The sequence below is a fragment of the Dipodomys merriami genome, unplaced genomic scaffold, assembly GCF_024711535.1.
Source record: "Dipodomys merriami isolate MVZ:Mamm:240054 unplaced genomic scaffold, mDipMer1.0.p SCAF_156, whole genome shotgun sequence".
Classification (NCBI taxonomy): Eukaryota; Metazoa; Chordata; class Mammalia; order Rodentia; family Heteromyidae; genus Dipodomys; species Dipodomys merriami.
The window spans coordinates 1,436,098-1,455,875 of record NW_027202893.1 but is presented as its reverse complement, the minus strand read 5'-3'; the positions used below and the strand labels follow the sequence as shown (position 1 = coordinate 1,455,875).

General features: G+C 44.1%; 2 protein-coding genes across 6 annotated transcripts; both read right to left on the bottom strand.

Moving 5' to 3' along the window:
* Positions 1–931: 931 nt before the first annotated feature.
* LOC138827472 (circadian-associated transcriptional repressor-like) lies at positions 932–6,570 on the bottom strand. Its single transcript, XM_070022997.1, has 6 exons — positions 6,053–6,570; positions 5,103–5,522; positions 4,891–4,966; positions 4,397–4,475; positions 4,164–4,278; positions 932–1,576 (listed from the first exon to the last, which is right to left on the bottom strand). The coding sequence occupies exons 2-6, from the start codon at positions 5,463–5,465 to the stop codon at positions 1,049–1,051; spliced, it is 1,161 nt and encodes a 386-aa protein (XP_069879098.1). The 5' UTR covers positions 5,466–5,522; positions 6,053–6,570; the 3' UTR covers positions 932–1,048.
* Positions 6,571–8,051: 1,481 nt separating this feature from the next.
* On the bottom strand, positions 8,052–19,088 carry LOC138827471 (uncharacterized protein C1orf54-like). 5 transcript variants are annotated; one of them, XM_070022993.1, is made up of 7 exons: positions 19,065–19,087; positions 17,697–17,761; positions 16,409–16,492; positions 13,614–13,672; positions 12,943–13,056; positions 9,043–9,144; positions 8,052–8,335 (listed from the first exon to the last, which is right to left on the bottom strand). In XM_070022993.1, exons 2-6 carry the CDS (start codon positions 17,740–17,742, stop codon positions 9,046–9,048), a joined length of 402 nt encoding a protein of 133 aa, XP_069879094.1. In that variant the 5' UTR covers positions 17,743–17,761; positions 19,065–19,087; the 3' UTR covers positions 8,052–8,335; positions 9,043–9,045. The 5 variants fall into 5 exon arrangements, with proteins under 5 accessions (XP_069879094.1, XP_069879096.1, XP_069879092.1 ...); XM_070022995.1 differs by having other exon boundaries at positions 8,052–8,346; positions 9,043–9,141; XM_070022991.1 differs by having other exon boundaries at positions 8,052–8,346; positions 19,065–19,086.
* Between the last annotated feature and the right edge of the window lie 690 nt (positions 19,089–19,778).

Below are 19,778 nucleotides of genomic sequence, written 5' to 3'. Positions count from 1 at the left end.
TTAGAGTACCCCACTACCCTCTTCAAAACCGGCTGTTTCAGCTTTTGTGCCCTTCCTCTAGCAGCAGCAAGTTACACACTCATTTACCCATAAATATCAACAGCACTCATCAAAGCAAAGAGCTATCTCTGAGCAGAAGAACCTGTTAGTCTGGGCCAGCTAGAAGATTACATGGGAAAGACACAAAAGGAAAGGTGCTAAGCCGGGCACTGGTGGCTCATGCCTGTAATCCTAGCTACTCAGGAGGCTGAGATTTGGGGATTGCAGTTCAAAGCCAGCCTGGGCAGGAAAGTCTGTGAAACTCTTATCTCCAATAGACCACCAGAAAACCAGAAGTAGTGCTGTGGCTCAAGTGGTAAAGTGCTAGCCTTGAGCTGAAGAGCACTGAGACAGCGCCCAGGCCCAGAATTTAAGCCTCACAATTGACAAAAAAAGAAAAAGGGAAGGTACTAGCCTGAATCTGAAAAAAAAAAAAATCAATTCAATCTTGTAACCATCCCAAAGGTCTTCACTAGAAAAAAACGACAGCAAGAGTCTCTTTACTTCTCCCATAGGACCCATGGTGTTCCATCAAAACTTGATAACTTGGTGGAACTCATGTTCACAAACATTCCCACTCCATCTTTTCTTTTCTTTTTTTTTTTTTGGGGGGGGGGTCCAGTCCTGGGGCATGAACTCTGGGCCTGGGTGCTGTCCCTCAGCTCTTCAGCTCAAGGCTAGCGCTCTACCACTTGAGCCACAGTGCCGCTTCCTGCTTTTTTTTTTCCTGCTTAGGTGGGGCTGAGGAATTGAACCCAGGGCCTCATGCATGCAAGGCAAGTGCTCTACCACTGAGCCACCTTCCCAGCTCCCACCCCATCTTTTCTGCAGCTCAGAGAAATAAAGATGGATATTTGAGACAAAAAGTTTCTAATCACAAAGTGGTTGAGTAAAAAAAAAAAAAATACAGCTCTTTAATCAGAAAGAATTTCTCTTCCCTCAACACAAATACATTAAAAGTAAAAAATACATATTTACATAATCACATGGGACAGGTATATAGCCTGGGTTAGGGGTTGAGGAGATGAGCCTTGGGAGCAATTGGCAGAGAGCTTCTCGTCTGCTCCTCTAGGTGTCCCATAGTCATCTCCCTGGCTATGGTGGGTGGACCAGGAGGTGAGAGGGTGCAGTTCCAATCTGATGACAGAGTTACTGGCAAGCTGTGACAACGAGGCCCCTCTCCAGATAGTTTCTTAAGATCACCAGGAACAACAGGAGGCACTGTAGTAGATGGAACTGGTGTGGTTGGAGCCGAGTAGGTGAATGGCTGCATTCCATGTTGGAGGAAAAGGATGACACCAATGCTGGTTCCACTGTCTAAGGGACCATGGCTAAAGGAGATGGTACCTGGGGAACTAAGAGGGGGATTACAAATTGGAGTGGTGTGAATCCAGGTGAGGTTCATAGCTGGCCATTCCGTAACCTGCCAAGGCTGCTTTGGTTTCAAAATGAAATGTCCTAGCTGTGTCTGACCCATCTTCTCCACGGGAGGTACAGGAGAAGAAGCAGCTGAATCTCTGTGATGGCTGGGAAAATGCTAGATCGGGGGGGGGGGGGGGAATGAAAATAAAAACATTTAAAAACTTTCATATTAGCTCCACCTAACTTCTCAAACCCTTGCTTTCCTTGGGAATTCAGTTTGCAATGCAAATATACCTTGTTTTGTGTAACAGATATGTTCTTACCAGAGTATAATTAAGTAAAAACTTTTAGTCTAGTAATATCACATATTCAACAAGCAGTTGAGGGCCTACTATGTGCCATGTACCATATTAGGCACTGAATATTAAGAAATAAAACCCTGCTGGGTGATGATGGGTTCTGCTTGTTATCCTGGTTATTAAGGATGCTGAGATCTGAGAATCATAGTTCAAAGCCAGCCAGGGCAAGGAAGTCCATGAGATTTTTTTTTTTTTTTTGTCATGGGGCTTGGACCCTGGGCTGGGTACATCCCTGCGCTCTTCAGCTCAAGAGGAGTGCTCTACCATTTGAGCCACAGGAGCACTTCTGGTTTTCTGGTCATTTATTGGAGATAAGAGTCTCTTGGATTTTCCTGTCGGGGCTGGCTTTGAACTGCAATCCTCAGATCTCAGCCTCCTAAGTAGCTAGGATTACAGGTGTGAGCCACTGGCACCCGGCTAAGTCTGTGAGACTCTTATCTCCACTAACTACCCAGAAAATTCAGAAGTGGAGGTGTGGCTCAAGTGGTAGAGTCCTAGCCTTGAGCACAAAAGCTCAGAGACAGAACCCAGGCCCAGAGTTCAAGCCCCAGGACGGGGGTGGGGGGGGGGATGGGGGGAGAAGAAGAAGCAGAAAAAAAGAAAAGAAAACTCTATAGGTTCTGTTTATGAGGTAATTAATTTTGAATTTCCTTAAAATCATTTTTTGTAGTTTTTAAAAATTAATGGTGCTAAGGAATCAATCTCAGGAGTCTTATATATACTGGGTACATATTCTCACAATGAGCAACAACCCTACCCAGAGAAGTCTATTTTGAATTGAAATAATCATTTCTCAATTTCTGTATTTTAAATTCTTAGTTTTCTGGCTGGGCTATAGCTCAGTGGCAAAGTGCTTGCCCAGCAAATATAATGTCCTGGGCTTGATCCCCAGTACCAAAAAAGAAAAGACCAAAGAAAAGTTAAAACAAATTATTTGTTTTTGAGACAGGGTCTTATTATGTAGCCCAAACTAGCCTTAAATTTGAGAATCTCCTGCCTCAGCCTCCTGAGCGCATGGATTACAGGAGTATACCACCATGATGCCTGGCTATAGTTTAAGTTCTTATTTTCTATGTTTTTTTTTTTTTTTTTAAGCTAGGGCCTCACTATGTACTTCAAACTGGCTTGGCACGTGCTATGCAATTCAGGCTAACCTCAAAATGTGATCCTACTGCCTTGGCCTCTTAAATACTGGTTTTAATTTTTTTTTTCTGGCCATGCTGGGAATGAACCCAGGGTCTCATATAAGTGTTCTACCAGCCTTTAGTATCAAGTATAAACTAACACAAGTATAAACTAACCCATAGGCAAGATCTTGCTGCTTATTTTTATTTTTTATTTTTTGCCAGTCATGGTGCCTGAACTCTGGGCCTGGGCGCTGTCCCTCAGCTCTTCAGCTCAAGGCTAGTGCTCTACCGCTTGAGCCACAGCTCCACTTCCAGCTTTTTCTGCTTATGTGGTACTGAGGAATCAAACCCAGGGCCTCATGCATGCAAGGCAAGCACTCTACCACTGAGCTACCTTCCCAGCCCATTGCTGCTTATTTTTTAACCAGTTACTTTCACAGCATTAATAAGTGTGGTTGACCAAAGGATAGGTTATTATGTTCCAGAAGCTCCCTCCTTTCCCCATTTACTTAATTCTATGTCAATACCCTATTATTTGATGGCACAGAAAACAGGTCACCTAAAAATCAGGTATAAGAATCTATCCAGGGCTAGGAAGGTGGCTCAGTGGTAGAGCGCTTGCCTTGCATGCCTCAGGCCCTGGGTTCGATTCCTCAGCACCACATACACAAAAAAAGAAAAAAGCTGGAAGTGGCGCTGTGGCTCAAGTGGTAGAGCGCTAGCCTTGAGCTGAAGAGCTGAGGGACAGCACCCAGGCCCAGAGTTCAGGCCCCACGACCAGACCCCCCCCCCCAAAAAAAAGGAATCTATCTGATGCTCCTCCCTGTACATGTCTCATGGATGTCTTCTCCCTCACTCCTAGTGATTTATCTCTTATGACCATTCCTTGAAACCCAGTAGAGATACTTGGACAGGAGTGAAAAGATGGACAGAGGAAAAGGGGCAACAGAAAAAAAGCTGAGGCATCTTCCTTCAGGAATCATTTGGACAGATAAAAAGCTTTCTCTAGGCAGAAAGCAGATAAGCTACATGAAGGATAGGATTAAACTTTGTGGATGTGTGCCCAGGCATCCAAACAGAACAACAACAAACATGCAGACAAAACAAAAACAAATCTAGAAATCAAGACAATTCAGGAAACTTGGGCATGTCCTTCCTTTCCTCAAAGAAACTTGTGAAAAACATCCAGAGAAAATGGAGGGAGAATCACCTTTCTGTATGCTATCCCAGTACTGGATTATTCTTTTACCACTGCCTCTAGTTTTCAAATTGTTACCTGCTTTTCAAATTGGTGCCTGCTGCTTCTCAGTGATGACTTCTGGACAGCTATATGAGGAAACCAAGTCTTTAACATCCCTTCTACTTGTAGCAGGGTTCCAAGATAACGCTCCCTATGAAAAGAACATTTTAAGAAAGTCATTCAGTGTGGAAGAAAAGAAAAGAAACAAACCCTAGATTTTACAGCTTTCCTTTTAATGAGGTACTGAGTAAAGAACTAGGGAGACTTACCCCATCTGAGGCTTCTGCAAAACACCCACAATACGCTGGATCCTGTCCATTGCCACACTCTGCTGGAAACTGCTCAATCCTGGGTGAGGAAGAGAAAAAAAAAAGGCGTAAGGTTTGCAATCCAAAATGGTCAGTTAAAGAAGGACAGAGAGTACTGAAACTGATTCACCTAAAGAAGATACCAAAGCAACAAAAAGAAAAATCCTAGCTCTCAAGACTTAAAATCATCTCCCCCTACCCCCAGCTACTTCTTGCAGGCTGAAGGTGCATTCAAGTGATAAGGTGCTAGCTTAGTAAGTATAAGGCCTTGACTTCAAACCCTTAGTTCAGGAGACAGAAAGAGAGAAGGAGAGAGAGGGGAGAGGAAGAGAGAGATTTGAAAAAGACAGAAATATATCTACAAAGATGGAAAACTGGCAAAAATAGACATACAGAGACAAGGGTAGAGGCCCTTGGGTAGGAGCCCGGAAAAATACAATTAATCAAATAATTACCTCTTTCATAGCGGCCCATCTTCAGCCCATTCAGTAGGTCCGTAAGAGGGCGAATGAATCCTTGGAGCTCTTTACACTGCAGAGAAACAGCACAAAGGTTCTGACAACAGCAAGGATTGCCTACTCCAGGAGTAATGATTCTTAGGTCTTGATCACCCAATTAGGTGTTTAAGCACTGCAGCCAAGGGTCTCCTTTTACTGCTTTGTCTTACCTTCTGAGCAAAGAGAAGGTCTCCCTCTGTGGTACAACTTTGGGTATTCTGACTGGTCTCCAATTCACCAGGTCTTGATCTTTTGACCCCAGATCCTGACATAGGAGAAGCCAAGCCTTGCTGTTCCAGGTGAGATGCTGTATGTTGGCTCCTGGAAACCTTGGTTCGATGCCTGAATCGGATAGGTCCCGGACTGGGCCGGGACCCTCCCCTCTGCCCAAAAGTGTCTGGCCGGGGCCCCAGGACTCCCTTGTCCTCCCTCTCACTATCGGAGGGGAAGCCAAAGTCACTGTTCACTGGGGAGGTGGAAAAAGGAGAGAGAGAGGAGGAGGAATAAGAAGAAATGCTAGATGGGGAATCCATAGGTCCAGAAGGGGCTGGAGAGCAGCTCCTGTAGTACCCAAAGATCCGAACCTGCAACTGAAGAGCAAAGCGAGGGGAGGTTGAAATCAAAGTGTTAGGATTTGACAATGGACTGGGAGACAGGGTATATTGCACCCACCTCTACCCATAACACACACACACACACACACACACACACACACACACACACACACCTGGTACTGACTCTCTAGCTTCTGCAGAGAAGCTCTTGGCATGACAAAAAGCGTCTGATGTTTTTTCCTTTGGTTCAGAGTAAATACCTGAATTGACACCTTCCCATTTGCCCAGTTTCCCTCGGCTGTTGCCCAGATCATACCACCAGCTAGTGGCAAACCTCTACACCGGCACCTACCTAGTATTCCTACGGGAACCGCCCCTACCCTTACTGGCCTGGCTGCCCCTTTTCCAATCTCTCAGGATCAAGATCTCCGCTCTGGTACCTCCGATTCGCGCCCGGCCAGGTGATGCAATCCCTCCTAAAACTAAAATCTGTGTGTACTCTTCCAAACCCACTCTCTCTGGGTGCAGCCCTCCCCAATGTCTATTTGTCCCCCGGGTCTCCTTACCTGTATCGATCAGCTCAGGTCAGGCTCTGTCTCCGGCGGCTTCTCAGTCAGACTCTTCAGTCTAGTCTACCCACCTCCGCCTCACTCTCCGTGGGTCCCGCCCCTACCCCCTCCCAGACACGTGCGGTCCCGCACGTGCCTCCTCCTGCGTATACAGATCTCGCGCTTTCATTGGTTGCTTAGCCGGTAACACTTGACTCTCCATACAGAAATTCACAAGCCATTTGCTGTAGCGCACAGGGGCTCGGCCAATAGAGAAGCAGCAAGGTGGTGATTGGCTGGAAGGAAAGCATTCCGTGCTCCGCCCCTACATGCGGCTCCGGGAGAGGACCCGGTGATGTTGGGGAAGGGGGGGCGGGGGGGCGGGAGAGGAGGATTGCAAAAAGAGTGAAGGGGAAAAAAAAGGAGAGAAAGGAGGAACAAGGCGGAACCCATGGCCTTAAATAGACTGGTGATGCTTGGGAGGCGTCAGGCTGGAGAGAAAGGCCGCACGACTGGAGGCGCGTGCCTCCGGACGTGGGATCTCCGGTTCCACCCCTCGGGGTTTCTGCCTCCCCCCCCCCCCCCCCCCCGCCACCGCGCGCCTCCGCTCACGAGCGCCACACGTGGAAACCGTCAGCGACTTGTGTCTGCAACGTGTGAGAGAGCATGGACGTGAGACACGGTGTGTCCCGCTCCTGCTCTCGGCGGCCCAGCCCTCGTGACTCCCCCGGTCTCTGTTTCACCCTCCCTTCCTCTCGTCCAAGTTGGGTGCCTCTTGCCCTGCCGGGTGAGAAGGGTGGGGACGGCGGCCGAGAACACCACGTCCTCTCCCGGGCTCCCGCTGGGGCGGCTCCTCCAGCCCTGGTCTTACATAACCTGCCACGCACGTTACCAGCGCTGATGCCAGCCCGCCAAGACGCTAGAGGTCAAAGCCGAACTCGGTTGTTCTTGACCCTTCGGCCGGGGCTTTTCAGACCCTGAATTCTCAGACTCTGAGCACAGGGAGTCAGAGGAGGGTAAGATCCCTTGATCAACGAAGTTACGGCTTTGTCCTGCTTCAGTTCCTTATTTGCTCCTGTAGAAGATTCCAAGGAGTTTGAAGGAAGAAGGCGAGACTAAAATTTGGGAAGTCTCAAACAATATCGGAGATGTTAACTGTTCGTTGTCGGTGGCAGTGTTTGAAGAGAACGACGGGGAGAAAAGAATGCAGGATCCTCGGCTAGTGTAGACCGGTTGACCAGATGACACGGAACAGGCCACTAGAGGGCAGCCTAATTTTGATTAGGGTCTACCGTATACTTAAGAATTAAAAAAATTAGCCGGGCGCTGGTGGCTCACGCCTGTCATCCTAGCTACTCAGGAGGCTGAGATCTGAGGATCGCGGTTCAAAGCCAGCCCGGGCAGGAGAGACCGTGAGACTCCTATCTCCAATAAACCACCAGAAAACCGGAAGTGGCGCTGTAGCTCAAGTGGTAGAGCGCTCGCCTTGAGCTGAAGAGCTGAGGGACAGCGCCCAGGCCCAGAGTTCAAGCCCCACGACCGACAAAAAAAAAAAAAAAGAATTAAAAAAATTTTTAAGTATGTGCTTATCATAATGACTGTATACAAAAGGTGCGTTGTTGGACGAGGATATGAGTAGTAAATGAGAATATGCGTGAATCATTTTAAGTATTTTCTAATACCTAACATTTTCCATGTTTAGTGATGTATTTATTTTATAAAAAGGTCTATAAATCTCTAGTTTTCCCCAACATATAATCTCAATACCGTATAAAGAAATAAATAAAATAGAATTAAAGAGAGTTGAATGACTAGAATAGGCTTGTTTTCTGTGGGTGTTCTACAAATCGGTACAAAATTCTAGGTTTATCCCCAGCCCATAATTTCCTCTCATCTATTATTGCCTAATTCCCTTTCTAATCTCCCCTTCCTGCCCCCAAGTCCTGGAGATCTCTTTAGTGTTGTGACTTTAGCGTAGACACTCATGAAGAAATAGATAGTAATGAAGTTATTTCATTTTTTTAAAAATTTATTTTCTGGGGCTGGGAAGGTGGCTCAGTGGTAGAGTGTTTTTGCCTTGCATGCATGAGGCCCTGGGTTTGATTCCTCAGCACCACAGAAGCAGAAAAATCCAGAAGTAGCACTGTGGCTCTAGTGGTAGAGCACTAGTCTTGAGCTGAAATTCTGAGAGACAGCACCCAGGCCCAGAGTTCAGGCCCCATGACTGACAAAAAAAAAAAAAAAAAATTTCCAACTTCTTGCTAAAGCTTCATCCAAAGAGTCAAAGCAGCTTTTTCTCACCTAAAAGGGCACTGAAAGAGAGTGGGGAGGGGGGGAGGGGAGAAATAATGGAAACAGATCAGGAATCCATGAAGCTCTTCTGTGGTTCCCAATTCTATGCAAATACTTCACAGATTTCATATTCTGTAGATTATGTTTTAATTCTACCTTCCCATGTTTTAATTCTTGAGAAAGATCTGTCCCCTCCATTCCTCCTTTCTCCTCTAGCTAAATGTCTTTTGTTTTATAGTTAAGTAGACTCCCAACTTTCATTCCATATATTACAGCTTCCTCTTGACTCCTTTCCCCTACAGTCTCTCTCATGAGATAAGGAACCTACACCCACTCCTGACTCTGAACTTTGACTCCTTACTCCACCATGTTACATGACCTGCCTATTTTGCTTTCTGACACCCGCCATGCCTTCAAACCCAGCCAGAATAGAACCACCTCTGATTTCTCAAGGCATACTGGAAGCCTGGAGCAGCTCCTCTATTCCACTTGCTCTGCTTTAGGAGGTCCTGAAGTCTTCTTAATTCAGAAAAACTACTGAGTTTCCTCATATTTCCCAAACTTCTTTAAGACTAGATAATAAAGAGGTGTTTTTCTCTCCCTAAATGTGATTCTTCTTATTAAGCAGCTGAGAAATAACCAGGCTGGAAATGCTAGCCAAAGATAACTGGTAAGAATTACTTCAGACTCCCCCAAGGCTAGTGGCTGTATCTTACCTTCTACATGAAATACATCCCCCCCTGTAGGAGGGCCCAGGACAGGAGAAAGGAAACAGGACTCTGCAGACTAGATACAGCATCATTCAAGTCTGGACTCTGCTAAAATACAGACATCCCCCCAAAATAATCCAGGGTTATCCTACCGGTTCCCACTCCCCCTCCAAAAGGATAGCCACCTCTTTACATTAAGCCTGTCTTTCTTTACTCTAGTTCCAGAAGAAAGATCCAGCCCTCCTTCCCATCACTATAGAGATGTCAATTCAATACCCTTAACTAAATTCAATCATGTCTAATTTTTTAAAAAAATGAGTGTGACAATATGCTAGGTATATGATGCATATGAGTAAGAACAAGTCATGGTTCCTATCCACAAGTTCCTGTTCCCTACAATCTACCGGAAACCACCTACATACTATAAAAATATAAATCTGTCCCTATTGGCAGACTTAAGCTTTCCATTCCTGCTGGCTCCTCCCATCTGTGTTCCAAGTATATGCCAGATGCTCTTTAGTCCTGTTGTTCAGCCATTGCTATTCTTTTTTATTATTGTCAGTCATTGGGCTTAAACTCTGGGCCTGGGCACCATCCCTGAGCTCTTCAGCTCAAGGTGAATGCTCTACTCCTTGAGCAGCACTTCTGGTTTTCTGGTGATTTATTGGAGATAAGAGTCTCATGGGGGCTGGGAAGGTGGCTCAGTGGTAGAGCGCTTGCCTTGCATGCATGAGGCCCTGGGTTCGACTCCTCAGCACCACATAAGCAAAAAGAAAATGAAAAAAGCTGGAAGTGGCACTGTGCCTCAAGTGGTAGAGCGTTAGCCTTGAACTGAAGAGCTGAGGGACAGCGCCCAGGCCGAGTTCAGGCCCCACAACCGGATCATTCCCCCCCCCCCAAAAAAAAAAAAGAGTCTCATGGACTTTCCTGCCCAAGCTGGCTTGGAACTACGATCCTCAGATCTCAGCTTCTTGAGTAGCTGGGATTACAGGTGTGAGCCACTGGTGCCTGGCTCTATTCTTTTTTCATATTACGTTTTTCAGATGGTTTGTCTCCACTTGTCTCTATTCCCTCAGTGTACTCATGTTCTCCGTATTTTGTTTTGTTTTGTGGCACCAAATGGAACACAGGGCCATCTACATGCTAAGTAAGCACTTTACCATTGAACTAATTTCCAGTTCCCACCTCCCTTTTAGCACATATTAGTTATATAAGGGGATTTCATTGGGCAATTTCCACATATTAGCCTCTGTTTTTATGAAATAGTATAATGAGATTTTGAACTTGAAATACTCTAGTCTCCACCTTTCAAGTGCCTGGCATTATAGGCATGTGCTACCTCAACTGGCTTGTTTGTTTTTTAATTCCACAAAATCTAACCTTCTCTAATCATTCTATTAAAACTAATCCTTTGACACTTTGGAGCTTTTGATTTTTTTTTTTTTTTTTGGTCCAGTCGTGGGGCCTGAACTCTGGCCTGGGCACTGTCCCTCAGCTCTTCAGCTCAAGGCTAGTGCTCTACCACTTGAGCCACAGCGCCACTTCCGGCTTTTTTCTTTTTTCTTATGTGGTGCTGAGGAATCGAACCCAGGGCCTCATGCATGCAAGGCAAGCGCTCTACCACTGAGCCACCTTCCCAGCCCCAAGCTTTTGATTTTTTTATCCCAAGTTTCTCTTCTAGTTCCTATAGTACAAACTGCCTCCCTTTCCTATCAATCCTCCTTAACTTCCTTGGTTGACCCTTCCTCCTCTTATGAATGACAGGCTGAGGTTTTAATGACCTTTTGATCTGTGTGTACTGCTTCTGTTGAGCTCATTTCTTTCGTAACTGTGCCTTTGCACTTGGAACTCTACCTGACCTAGTTCTGCTGACTTTAGGATATCCTTATAGGGCTGTCAACACAAATTCATCTTGGTCAATGCCAAATTTATAACTTCTCTTCTAAACCACTCTGGTCTCCTATAGTTTGTCAGCCATCTTCCCAAACATGTTTAAAACCTATAAGTTATATTAACTCTCTCCTATTCCTCATATGAATTGTCACTGAATCAAAGCAAAAATTAGTTCTTATTTTACTCCTCTCAATTCATAATGTTATTTCCTTAGTCTGAGACTTTAACAGATTATCCCTGGAACAATAAAAGTCTCGTGAATCTCTCTCTACTACATTGCATTTTATGTGTGTCTGTGCCCATCCTGGGGTTTGAATTCAGGGCTGAGCTTTTTTGTTCAAGGCTAGGGCTCTACAACTTCCTGATTTTTTGGGGGGTCAGTTGTGAGGCTTGAACTCTGGGCCTGGGTGCTGTCCCTCAGCACTTCAGCTCAAGGCCAGCACTCTACCACTTGAACCACAGCACCACTTCCAGTTTTTTAGTGGTTAATTGGAGATAAGAGTCTCATGAACATTTCTGCCTGGTCTGGTTTCAACTCATGAGCCTCTAGAGTAGCTACATTATAGGCATGAACCATCAGCATTCAGCTACTAAATTGCATCTTACATCCAAACAGATAAAGAGGTTTTTTGTTTTCCTCAAATGCACTTCATTGTGGCTTTACTATGCTGAAAGATGTAATTAAGTTCCCTATTGCTTATAAATCCAAACTTTACTCTGATATTTCAGACTATAATTTAGCCCATCTTACCACATGTGATATTACTAAGTTTGCTTATAGAGTCTTACACTTTTTGTTGTTGTTGTTGTTGTGGGGCTTGAACTCTGGGCCTGGGTGCTATTCCTGAGCTCTTCAGCTCAAGGTGAGCCCTCTACCACTTAAGCCTAAGCACCACTTCCTGTTTTCTGGTAGTTAATTGGAGATAAGAGTCTCACGGCCTTTCCTGCCTGAGCTAGCTTTGAACCATGATCCTCAGATCTCAGCCTGCTGAGTAGCTAGGATTACAGGTGTGAGCCACCAGTGCCCAGCTCTTACTAGGTAGTTCTAGTTGGCCTAGAAATCATGATATAGTCAAAAGTTCTATTTTAATTTCTACTGCTCCCCTCTATAGACTTTTTTCTTCAATCTTGCCCTATTCATTAAACACATTATTCTTGTTCTACTCACTCCCTTCTACCTATCTTTAATTTGTAATTATCTCCTAATTGCTTTCATAGCTTTTTACCAACCAAAAGATGACTTATTCTTCAAGTAGTATCTAAACCACAATCACATTGGACTGTGGTGGTTCATGACTGTAATTCTAGCTACTCAGGAGGCTGAGATCTGAGGATTACAGTTCAAAGCCAGCTTGGACAGGAAAAGTCCATGAGACTCCCATCTCCAATTAACTACTCAAAAAGAAAGAAAGAAAAGAAAAGAGCCAGAGCTGAGGGACAGTGCCCAGGCCCAGAGTTCAAGCCCCATGACTGACAAAAAAAAAAAAAAGAATTAGAAGTAGAGGTGTGGCTTAAGTGAAGTATGGCTCAAGGTATGGCTCACTTCCTAAAACCTTTGAGATTATTCTACACTGTCTGTCCAACACTGGCTAAGATACTTGCCTGTATCATATGTACCCAAACTTATATGTAGTTTAACATGGTAACATACCTTTTCATTTTGTTCTAAGTACTTCATAAATGTAAATATTTTTTAAAACTCCTTGGCAGTAACAACCTCCTAGATTTCTTTTGCATCGGCATCAGCATCCTTAGAAGCCTTAAGCATAAATTACATACACATTGAATTTTACTGAACTGAAAGTTAACTACAAATCTTCCCATTGTTTTATATACAGAGTAAGAGAGTTCTGTAAGAGATGTGAAGGCCAAGTTCAGATGAACACCTGCATTGTGGTATATTAACTTTGGCTCTTCTCTCCACCAAAGCCTGGTATTTCAGTTCTCTGTCTACTCTATGTTACCAGCCCTAGGATCTTTTGGGGGTTCCATGCTCATCTCCATTCAACTCACTGGTTCTGTTGTTATTGGTTTTGTGGTGACAGGCTTCTGGTAGTTGGCTTGTTCTGTTTCAAGACTAATGGTCGTCTCTGCTGTTTGTGTTGTTACCTCTTTATCCAACCTATCCTGCCCTCAGAAGAGAATTGGGAAACAACACAATTATCATCACTATCCAACATGCCAACATTCCCACAGACTCTCTGTTGAGAGTTCTCCCCTTCACTATCTCTGCCTGCACTAACAGCCTATTCCCCCACTCATTCCTGCAAAGACTCAAGCTTAGGGATTTGCCCTGCTTTGTGCTTACATCTGACAAGACCCTTGCCTGCCCCTCTTTCTTAGTATATTAGTGAACCTATTGGTTCTGGCTTCCTTCTGCTTCCCAGGCATGGCTAACAAGTCTATTTTGGGACTCATTTCCTAGGTATTTTCCCACTTACTCACTTTTATTTTTTGTTAATCAGTTACAGTTCAACATTGTCCTCTTTCTTTCTTTCTTTCTTTCTTTCTTTCTTTCTTTCTTTCTTTCTTTCCTTTCCTTTCCTTCCTTTCTTCCTTCTTTCTTTCTTTCTTTCCTTCTTTCTTTCTTTCTTTCTTTCTTTCTTTCTTTCTTTCTTTCTTTCTTTCTTCCTTTTATTTTGATATTACTTATTCTGCCCCTCTTAAATTTAGAGGTCACTCACCAACTTGTCCTCCGACTCAAACATAGAGTAGTCAATGGTAAAATTTGCACCAAAGTCATCTAGGGAGGGAAAAAATAATCAGTTGTAGCAAAAGATAAAGGGAATGTGAAGAAAATGCTCAGAATGATCCAATTACTTAAGGTGTAAAATTTATTGGTATAATCCACTTCTAATTAATTTTGTGAATGTGTATGTATTTATATAAAACATATCATATATATATATATATATATATATATATATATATATATATATATTGTTGTTGTTGTTGGTTGTGGGGCGTGAACTCTGGGCCTGGGTACTCTTCAGCTCCAGGCTAACGTTCTACCACTTGAGCCACAGTGCCACTTCCAGCCTCTTCTGTTTTTGTGGTGCTGAGGGACTCATGCTTGCAAGGCAAGTGCTCTACCACTGAGTCACCTTCCCAGCCCATTATATTTATATTTTTAACCTGGTACATAAAATAATTTACAAACCGGAAATTTTCCAAAATTAGTAACCATTTTTTTAAGTTTCTCTCTTTCTTTCTTTCTTTCTTTCTTTCTTTCTTTCTTTCTTTCTTTCTTTCTTTCTTTCTTTCTTTCTTTCTTTCTTTCTTTCTTTCTTTCTTTCTTTCTTTCTTTCTTTCTTTCTTGTCCTGTGTCTGGACACTGTCCCTGAACTTCTTTTGCTCAAGGCTAGCACTGTACTACTTGAGCCAAAGTGTTACTTCTGGCTATTTCTTTCTTTTTTTTTGGGGGGGGGGGTCCAGTCGTGGGGCCTGAACTCTGGGCCTGGGCGCTGTCCCTCAGCTCTTCAGCTCAAGGTTAGTGAGCTACCACTTGAGCCACAGTGCCACTTCCGGCTTTTTTCTTTTTGCTTATGTGGTGCTGAGGAATCGAACCCAGGGCCTCTGGCATGCAAGGCAAGCGCTCTACCACTGAGCCACCTTCCCAGTTCCCTTCTGGCTATTTCTGTGTATGTAGTACTGAGGAATCGAACCCAAGGCTTCATGCATGCTAGGCAAGCACTCTACTAATAAGCCACATTCCCAGCCCATTTTACATAGAATTAAAAAGTCACTAGGTTTGCTGGGTGCTGGTGGCACACACCTATAATCCTAGGTACTCAGAAGGCTGAGAGCTGAGGATTGCGGCTCAAAGCCAGCTCAAGCAGAAAAGTCCCCTTGAGATTCTTATCTCCAATTAACCACTCAAAAAGCAGAAGTGGTGGTGTGGCTCAAGTGGGAAAGCACTAGCCTTGAGCACAAAGAGGCTCAGGGACAGCACGCAGGCTGAGTTCAAGCCTCATGACTGACCAAAGAAAACAGAAAAACTAGGTTAGCCAAGTATAGTGGCATATACCTGTAATCCTAGCTATTCAGGAAGTGGAGGCAGGCGGATCTTGAGTTTGAGTCTAAATGGGGCAAGCCTAGAATCCTACCTACTTGAGAAGTGAAAATAGGGGGTTTAAGGCCAGTCAGGGCATACCTCAAACAAGAGTTGGGTACAATGGCACATACCTGTCATCCCCAATGATACAAGGAAAACAAGCATAAAGCAAGACCCTGGGGCTGGGAAGGTGGCTCAGTGGTAGAGTGCTTGTCTTGCATGCATGAGGCCCTGGGTTCAATTCCTCAGCACCACATAAGCAAAAAAGAAAAAAGCTGGAAGTAGCATTGTGGCTCAAGTGGTAGAGCACTAGCCTTGAGCTGAAGAGCTGAGGAACAGCACCCAGGTCCAAAGTTCAGGCCCCACAACCGGACCACCCCCCCAAGAAAAAGCAAGACCCTATCTTAAAAATAACCCAAGCAGCCAGGCACTGGAGGCGCATGCCTATAATCTTAGCTACTCGGGAGGCTGAACTCGGAGGATTGTAGTTTGAAGCTAGCTAGCCCAGGTGAAGAAAGTCCATGAGATTCTTGTCTTCAATTAACCACCTAAAAAGCTAGGACTGGAGCTGTGGCTCAAGTAGTAGAGTGCTAGCCATGAGCAAAAAAGCTCAAGGACAGCTTCTAGGTCCTGAATTCAGGCCCCAGGACCAAAGACAAAAAGTGAGTGGAACTGTGGCTCAAGTGGTACAGCACCTGCCTAGTAAGCTTGAAGCCCTGAGTTTATTCCTTAGTACCTCAAAAAAAAATTACAGGTCTGGGTACATGGCACAAGTGACAGAGCATTTGCTAAGTACATGCAAGGCCCTGGGTTCAAACTCCAGACCTTTTTTATTTTTTATTTTTTTTGTCGATTGTGGGGCCTGAACTCTGGGCCTGGATGCTGTCCCTCAGCTCTTCAGCTCAAGGCTAGTGTTCTACCACTTGAGCCACAGCGCCACTTCCGGCTTTTCCTGCTTATGTGGTGCTGAGGAATTGAACCCAGGGCATTATGCATGCAAAGCAAGCACCCTACCACTGAACCACCTTCCCAGACCCAAACTCCAGAACTTAAAAATAAAAAAATCACTAGCTTGAGTAATAATATCATGACTTTTAAAAAAAAATTTTATTTTGTTCTTTGTTGGACTTGAACTCTGGGACTGGGCATGGTCTCTCAGCTCTTCAGCTCAAGGCTAGCTCTCTACCACTTGAGCCACAGCACCACTTCCGATTTTCTAGTGGTTTACTGGAGATAAGAGTTTCATGGATTTTCTTGCCTGAGCTGGCTTTGAACTGAGATCCTCAGATCTCAGCCTCCTCAGTAGCTAGGATTACAGGCGTGACTATCGCATGACTCTTGAAAGTTTAAAATGAAGGGTAATCTCAGAACTAAATATTTCCAAAGTCTCCACCCACTAAAGCTCAGAGCTTTTCACATACTCACCATAATTAGGAGTGACTGTGTAATAATAGATCACCTGATAATACTCAATCTCTTCCAGTCCTTCTTCATCTTCATATTCTTGTCCTATGGGGAAGGGAGCAAGGATTATAAATCAAGGGATAGGCTGGAAAACAAGGACATGTGAAGTTGATTCTAGCTCTACTAGTTTTCCTTCTTTCTGTCTTGCCTCCAAGGGTCATATTATCTCTCAGCCTCCGTAGGTCCCAAAATCCTGGGCTCCCTATTTAGAATTAGGCCAGCTACTTTGTGATCTTTCAATCCAGAAACTCCTTGAACAGAAAACAAGTCCCTTTATATACAATAAAAACCCAGAGGGAGAGCTGAACCTTAAAAAAAAATGTAGGAAGAAGACAGAAACGGAAAGTAAGAACTTTTTATTCAGTGTGCTTCAGAATTGATTATATTTGTAAGGGAGCCTCTCTTATCAGTGTCTTTCATAAATAACTCACATTCTCAGGCTTTTAGATTTGGAATTTAGTCCTCCTAGCTTCATGGGTAACCAGCAGTGAACAAGCCTCTTAACATCCATTTTCTTAAAATGAGTCAGCTGAACTCCATGAAACATCACCATTAATTTTTCTTCCCTGCCAAAACTAAAAATATTGTAGCTTTGACGATTGAATCTGAAATTTCAGGTTTCCTGCTAAGCACTTCTCTGAGCTTCTTGAATGTTCTCCCTCCAACCCCTAGTTAATGACATAAGAATCTAGAGGAAAGGAAAACAATGGGAGACACCTGGCAGACTGGAAAACAAAGGAGGGAAGGAGCCAAGCTACTCTTGGGACCCTGTCCCTGAAGACAACCAGTTTTTCCACTATGTTATAGTCCAACCCACAACTCTGTCTCTACTAATACATTTTTTCCCTCCAACTCTCTGGGACAGGAGATACCCTGTCTTCCCTCACTAGTTTCAGATTGTCCCAACTTCCAAAAGTCCATCTTTTCTGTCATTCTCATGCTGGTCTCTCTCTTTTTCAACTTTCCTGTAACGGAAAATTGAGTCCAGGTCTTCCCTTTGGGGCTCCATCTTCCCTGAGTCTTCGCTTCTTTGACAGGAGGACTCTGTTTTACTTCCAGTTTCCTGGCTTTCTCTTTGATATCTCTGTTCTGCCCCCAATCTGAGCTCTGGCACAGATGAGAAAGCTCTACTTTCTACTCCATACACTGGAATGCACTTCCCAATGAGTCTCCTTAACATTTTGTTCTTTGCCATCCCACTTATGGTAGGAAATCTGGCTCCAAAGCTCCGGGAAAGATGTAGACTTACCCAAGATAAGTGGCACCGCAAGGATGGCTACAAAGAGGACATCCATTCTGGACTTGGAATTATCGCTGTGAAAGTAAAAAGAGGAAATTACACAGTTTCCCACCAAACTTACCCCGCCTCTTCTGCCTCTCTAAATCTGGGAGGGAGCTTCAGCCCTTATTTTCTCTTGGGACCAGAATTCTCCGCCTACTTGCTGACAAGAACATTGGTTACTACTGGTTCTCCTTTGCCAGAACTGCCTGGATTGAGAGAGGCAAAGTCAGTTCTGATGGAAACTTGTTCTTGGACAGCTCTCCAAACTCTAGATTAGATATATTCAGGGCTCCTAAAGCTGCTACCGAAGTCAACCAAGAAGCCTAGTCTTTCCCCAGCTTTTCTTGTTCTTTCTCAGTCCTGGAAAAAAAAAAATACAAAAAAGCTCATTCTTCCTCTTACTATCCTTAACTTACCATCACTATCCAGGATTGCCTGGCTTTCTAAGGCTTACACATAGTCTCTTTCAACCTGATGGAAATCTACAGAGGAAGGGGTGAGCATTTGTTCTTGACCGAAAAGCCCCCCTTCTCTGCCCATCTTGGCAGAGGATCAAGACAGGAGGCCCATCACTGTGTGACTTGCAAAGCACCTACTGTGTTGCTGCTGGTAAAAATCTGCCAAGGCTAGTTACTTCCTTTGTGGTCAGTGCTGTCCTTAACACACCTTCTCAACTTCCTGGACCCAGGAAAGAAGAGGAAGCTAATAGTATCTTCCCCATTGACAGGTGCCAATCCCCATCTCCCATTTTCAACGATTTAGCTTTTCCTTTAGGCTTACAGTTTTTTTTTTTTTCATTCAATTCAACTCAACTTAAAAATAGTAACATACGTGCTAGGCTCAGTGTGCTAGGAACAGTCAGCTAAGCCATTCAGCTCACAGGCAAGAGAATATGAAAAGAACACACACACATATGTAGAACAAATAAATGCCTGCTCAACATGTACAGTGAGCAAAGCACTATGCAAGTCTCTGCGGAGCCACTCATGAACAAAGTTTAGAGCCTGCTCTCTGCAGCTGTTAGCTTCTCTGCTAACAGCTAAAAGGAGAGAAACATGAGTTGTCTTTTCTCTACTTCCCTTGACTCTGCCTGCTGAGCTAAGAAGCAGATCACACTGGAGTTTTGAGCACTGGCCAGCACTGTCTGGGGAAAGATCTGCTTGGTGAAAATTGATTTATCAGATCCTTTCCAGAATTTCCTGTAAAAAGGTAGAAAATACCTATATGAATGTACATATACTCATTGGATCATAAATCACTTTCAGGAAGTCTAGTTCTATTCAAACAATTTCTAGTTTGTCTTGTTTTTTTTTTTTTTAATTTTGATTTACTTACTATTCCAGATTCTCTCACTTTTCTGTCCTAGGCATCTCGATATGGACCAATTTCTCCACATTCAAATGAAGTAACCATACCCTCCTCTACTACTTTAACTTCCTGTTATTCTAATATAAAATCTGCTCCGCCAGAGGAAAAGACACTACTGCAGTTCATTTTTCAGAAAATAAATAAAGGAAGTATGACATAAAAAGAACTGGGGGGAGGGGAACAATATGTGTCATTTTCCCATCACTCGAATTGCTTTTTAATTCCTGAATTTTTTCTAAACATCTTCCTAACATTTCTCTCCAGGTTCCTGTTGCTTCTCTCTAATTCAATTATTCCAGAGTACAGATAAAGGCTTCACTGGAGACACTCTTGTATTCCATGTTTCCTATACTAGCCTATAAAAAGAGTTTCTTCTTTTAAGTCTCTTTAACTTTCATACTTAGGTAGCAGCTCTAGCTCATTTCCTCTTATTCAAGTAAGAACAATACCCGTCCCTATCTCCCTGCACCCCCTATCCTGTAATCTCTTTTTATTTGTCCCTTAGATTCAACAGGATCTTCCCCTTTCTGTAGCCCTTCCAGGAGAGGTAGGATTGCTGCCACCCTTCCCCATATAATAACGATAGCATCTCTGGAATCAGTGGTCTAACTAGGCGCAGTATCAGCCCACTCCCTTTAACGAGCTGGAGCCCCTCCCACGACCCAGTCCAGGGCTCAGAAG